This window comes from Drosophila yakuba, chromosome 2L (assembly GCF_016746365.2).
Source record: "Drosophila yakuba strain Tai18E2 chromosome 2L, Prin_Dyak_Tai18E2_2.1, whole genome shotgun sequence".
In the NCBI taxonomy this organism is placed as follows: domain Eukaryota; kingdom Metazoa; phylum Arthropoda; class Insecta; order Diptera; family Drosophilidae; genus Drosophila; species Drosophila yakuba.
In genome coordinates, this window is record NC_052527.2 from 15,021,498 (window position 1) to 15,025,568 (window position 4,071).

Genomic DNA, 4,071 nt, shown 5'->3' on the forward strand with positions numbered 1-4,071 from the left:
ATCATTCGGATGCGAGTGTGTTCAATTGTTTAAATGTGCCGTAACAATAGTGCAAAAAAGTATACACGACCTGAAAGAAATTCGGACTTTCGCATCACAAATTTGGAGTGCTCTTCAGTCAAGAATATGATGGTGTCTAAAAAGATATATGAGGTGTGTATACAATTAGCCAAATTGTCGATTTACCACTATGCTACGAGCATTTCTAGGTTTTATTTTGTCAATATAACAAAGTGTTCTGGATACTGTAGATTCCAGTGCTCCACACAAACGGATGTATCTGCAGACTGGTAAGAGTATTCAGAACAAGACAGATACTGATGTAGATTCACTCCTGGCCGTTGTTTGCATACATCAGTCTGAGCTCGGGGAGTAGGCAGAAGTGTAGAGGGTGGATTGCTGACAGATAGGCAGTATTTGCTGCTATTTTGTTACTGCTTGTTACTGTTTCACATGAGGCTTTGTCTCTCATCAGTTTAATTAGTTGGCAATGCTTTTGCTTTGCTTTTCCCAGCCCCTTTACACGAACCTCCATGGAAAACAAAAGCTTAGCTGGAACAAAAATAATTTTGTCTTTCGCACTACATGTAAAACTGACTCATGGGCGTTGATATATTTCTGTAGTTCCTGAAAACAATTTAAATATTTTATTACGAACATATACATACGTATTCAGCTAAAACATGATCATTGGAAAGTGTACTGGATATCTATGTCAATCGAAATACTCATGCGAATCGTGCCAATCGCCCCCCCAGTGAAAATCATAGTCAAAGTCCAATTCCCAGGAATGACCTTCATGGTGGTGCCCCATCCAATCATCATGGTTATGCCCGTGATCTGGCATGAAATCTCCGAAGCTATGTTCCGGAATTGACGGCACGACTGGTGGTACAAACGGTGGATTGAATGCTGGTGGGATGGGTGGGAGAACTGTTGGTGGGATGGGTGGGCTAACTGGTGGTCGGATTGGTGGTCGGGTGGGTGGTCGAGATGATGGTCTGATCTGGGGTCTATTTATAACTATCCTCTTCTGACCATTGCCGAAGTTACGCCACACCTTGAGAATGAAGTCGATGTGGCTCATAACATTCGTGTACACACTTGCATACTCGCATTTTTTCTTTGTGAAGCTGGCAATACCGATTTGGACGTAGCGCTTTGAGTTCTTATAGGGGACCAAGGCTCCAAGAGGACCACCGGAATCGCCATTGCACAGATTACTGTTCCTGTTTCCCGCGCAGAACTGATTCCCCACGATATTAGCACCGATATACTGGCGGCACACCTGCGGTGGTTGGCGCCGTATGTCTAGGGTCCTGAGGAAATCGCTGTCTGCTCCGTCCTCGGTGATGCCCCATCCAGTTCCGGTTAGTATCGGGATGCTGTCGATATACTTCCTCCATTTAGTATTTAACAAAATGCAGATGGGTCTAATGTGATCTGGTGAAGCACAACAAATACAAATGTTAGATTTCCCGTAAGTGCGAAAAAATTAAGTTATTATATGGCCCACCTGTGTAAACCACAGGTCTTTCTAGTCGCAGAATGGCTATGTCGTTCCAAAGCATTTTGCTATCAAATCTCCGAGGCTTGAAGGCCCCGTCCACTTTGCAAATTACTCGAACATGGCAGTTACTTCCAACGCATTCACCGTCCTTTGCACTTCTTTTGTACTCCCCCAGACGAGCAAATCTGAAAAAAAGGTACATATGTATATAACTCTTTTTCTTGTACGGGTGCCACTTACAATGTCTGGTTCTGTTGAAGGCAGTGCGCTGCAGTCAGTACCAGCCCTGCAATGACATATTAATATATATAATATATGTTCATATATAAAGCAATTTCTGTACGAACTGTTTGTGATCAACGTTCCGCCGCACACGAAAGCACCATCAGTTGATTTGAGAAATACCATCCATGGACTGGAGTTATATTTCGCTATTTGGCCATTAATGACCCTTATCACATTTTTTGGCTCACTTCGAATTCCGCAATTTGGGTCGAGAAACTGGCCAGATCCGGGAAGTGGAAGAACAAATAGCATTGCCACAATGGCTAATGCTAGGTATTCCATAACTGCGCTCTTTCTTGCTCGAATGTCGGGAAATCTGTCTGGAACCTCTGCTTTATAACGTCGGCAATGGTCTTATCAAGAATTGATTCCAAGAAATTTGTGTGTGTGAAATTTCTCAGAAGACCCTCGATTCGCAACATAGTTGTGATTAGGTCCCCATTTCGTATTTATATTTTTTTTTACTTTATATATGAATATGCATTCTTTATTTATTACATATAATTCAAATCTATTTGAAATATCCTGAAAACTCTTACTAGGATCTCTCCAAAAACCCTTCGGGACTATAGTTCCATTCGGAATACGAACCATCATTTGTATCGGAATCGTAGTCCTGGGCACGGTTGGTCGTTTTAAGTTTCTTTAGGATCGGTAACCTTTGACCACTGCCGTGCATCCTCCACACTCGACGAATAAAGTCGACATGGCTCAGAACGTCCGTGAAAACAACAGCCTTTTCGCAATTTACGTTTGTATAGCTGGCTATTCCGATTTGGACAAATCGCTGTGTGTTCTTATATGTGATCGTTGCTCCCAATGGACTACCGAAACCGCCGTCGCAGAGATTACTGTCCCAGTTGCCTGCGCAGAATTGGTTGCTAGAGATGTTTAAGCCGTTGAATTTAGCGCACACTTCTGGTTGCTGGCGATAAATGTCCAGTGTCCCAAGAGCATCACTGCCACTCTCTAGTTTGGACTTTTCCAGCCTAGTACTAGTTAGCAAATATATATTGTCGATGTACTGCCTCCACCTAGCATTCCACACAACGCAAATGGGCCTGATGTTGTCTGCAAAGAGAGTTTAAAATACAATATAATTATTTCCAAAAACACAGTTAGAAACAGGTACCTGCGTACACAACGCGTTTGGCCAGTCGCAGAATGGCAATGTCATTAGCAAGTGAACCTTCATCATACAATTTGAGCTTGAAGGCTGCATCCACCGTGTGCTCTTCTCGAAAATTGCAGTGATATCCGGTGCATTCTTCGCTGCTTGTTCTTTTATACTTCCCCAGCCTGGCTATCCTGTAAAGTTAGGGAATGCATTTGAGGACTTGAAAGTCTATCTTTCTGGTTTTTATTGCTACTTACAGTGGCTTAGCAATGAGGCAATGAGCTGCAGTGAGTACTAGTTCTATTAAAAGGTTCCAAGATTAAATACAGTTCTTAGAAATTTACAATCAATGACTTATTGAGTTTTAATAAATACTTACTGTTTGTGATGAGGGATCCACTGCACACAAATTTATCTGTAGTTGAGTGCAGAAAAACTATCCAGGGACTCGCAGTCGAGTTGGTTCGGATTCCGCAGGCTGGATCGAGAAATTGACTGCATCCGGGTTGTAAAAGCTGGAGCATCAGAGTAATTACAACGAATACTGGAACTCCGGTTACTGCGGTGTTCATTGTGAGAGTGCTTGTCTATTGATTCTGAGTCTCGGCTTTATAATCCAGCTTATCATGCTGTTGTTCATATTAACAACAAGAGAAAACACGAGAGGGCACATATAAGTATATATTTTCTTGATCTTATCAACAGCCATCAGGCGTTTGTCCGTTCATCCGTTTCTACACAACTTAGTTTCTCAGCTTTCATCTTTAAAGCTATATGCATACAAATTTCCGAAGATCTGAATTTATAGCACTATAGCATAGTTTCTATGCAAAAAATAAAACGAAACAAATCACAGTTTCACTTATTTTGATCAGATGGTGTCCTTATTCGGTGTTCGGTTATTGTCAGTGTTTTTTTAAATTTGTATATATATTTATTATTCTATTTTTTTTTTATATTTACTGTGAGTTTATATAGCTTTCGAGTGGACGATTGTTATTGTTTTCCAATATAGAACAGAAAAAACAGCGTTACCCAGCTAAACACTTTTATATTGCATATTATAATTGAAAAGTGTGAAAAGAAAAAACAACAGAATAGAAATAAAAATGCTAACTCGCAATGGAAAGCAGGAAATTCGCTCACAAACGGAAATGTG

General features: G+C 41.0%; 2 protein-coding genes across 2 annotated transcripts; both read right to left on the reverse strand.

The window, feature by feature from the left end:
- Positions 1–582: 582 nt before the first annotated feature.
- LOC26535927 (serine protease grass) lies at positions 583–2,128 on the reverse strand. Its single transcript, XM_039371332.2, has 4 exons — positions 1,858–2,128; positions 1,751–1,796; positions 1,517–1,695; positions 583–1,443 (listed from the first exon to the last, which is right to left on the reverse strand). The coding sequence occupies exons 1-4, from the start codon at positions 2,075–2,077 to the stop codon at positions 716–718; spliced, it is 1,173 nt and encodes a 390-aa protein (XP_039227266.1). The 5' UTR covers positions 2,078–2,128; the 3' UTR covers positions 583–715.
- A 131-nt stretch (positions 2,129–2,259) lies between these two features.
- Positions 2,260–3,731, reverse strand: LOC6528268 (CLIP domain-containing serine protease B15). The gene is made up of 4 exons (XM_002089285.3): positions 3,292–3,731; positions 3,170–3,212; positions 2,928–3,103; positions 2,260–2,866 (listed from the first exon to the last, which is right to left on the reverse strand). Exons 1-4 carry the CDS (start codon positions 3,482–3,484, stop codon positions 2,334–2,336), a joined length of 945 nt encoding a protein of 314 aa, XP_002089321.1. The 5' UTR covers positions 3,485–3,731; the 3' UTR covers positions 2,260–2,333.
- Positions 3,732–4,071: the final 340 nt, after the last annotated feature.

Coding starts and splice junctions, on each gene's coding strand:
- LOC26535927 (XM_039371332.2), bottom strand. CDS start 2,077: ATGGAATACCTAGCATTAGCCATTGTGGCAATGCTATTTGTTCTTCCA. Junction 1,696..1,750: donor CTTCAACAGAACCAGACATT/GTAAGTGGCACC, acceptor CCTTTTTTTCAG/ATTTGCTCGTCTGGGGGAGT. Junction 1,444..1,516: donor AAGACCTGTGGTTTACACAG/GTGGGCCATATA, acceptor GTGCTTCACCAG/ATCACATTAGACCCATCTGC.
- LOC6528268 (XM_002089285.3), bottom strand. CDS start 3,484: ATGAACACCGCAGTAACCGGAGTTCCAGTATTCGTTGTAATTACTCTG. Junction 3,213..3,291: donor TGGATCCCTCATCACAAACA/GTAAGTATTTAT, acceptor ACCTTTTAATAG/AACTAGTACTCACTGCAGCT. Junction 2,867..2,927: donor CAAACGCGTTGTGTACGCAG/GTACCTGTTTCT, acceptor CTCTCTTTGCAG/ACAACATCAGGCCCATTTGC.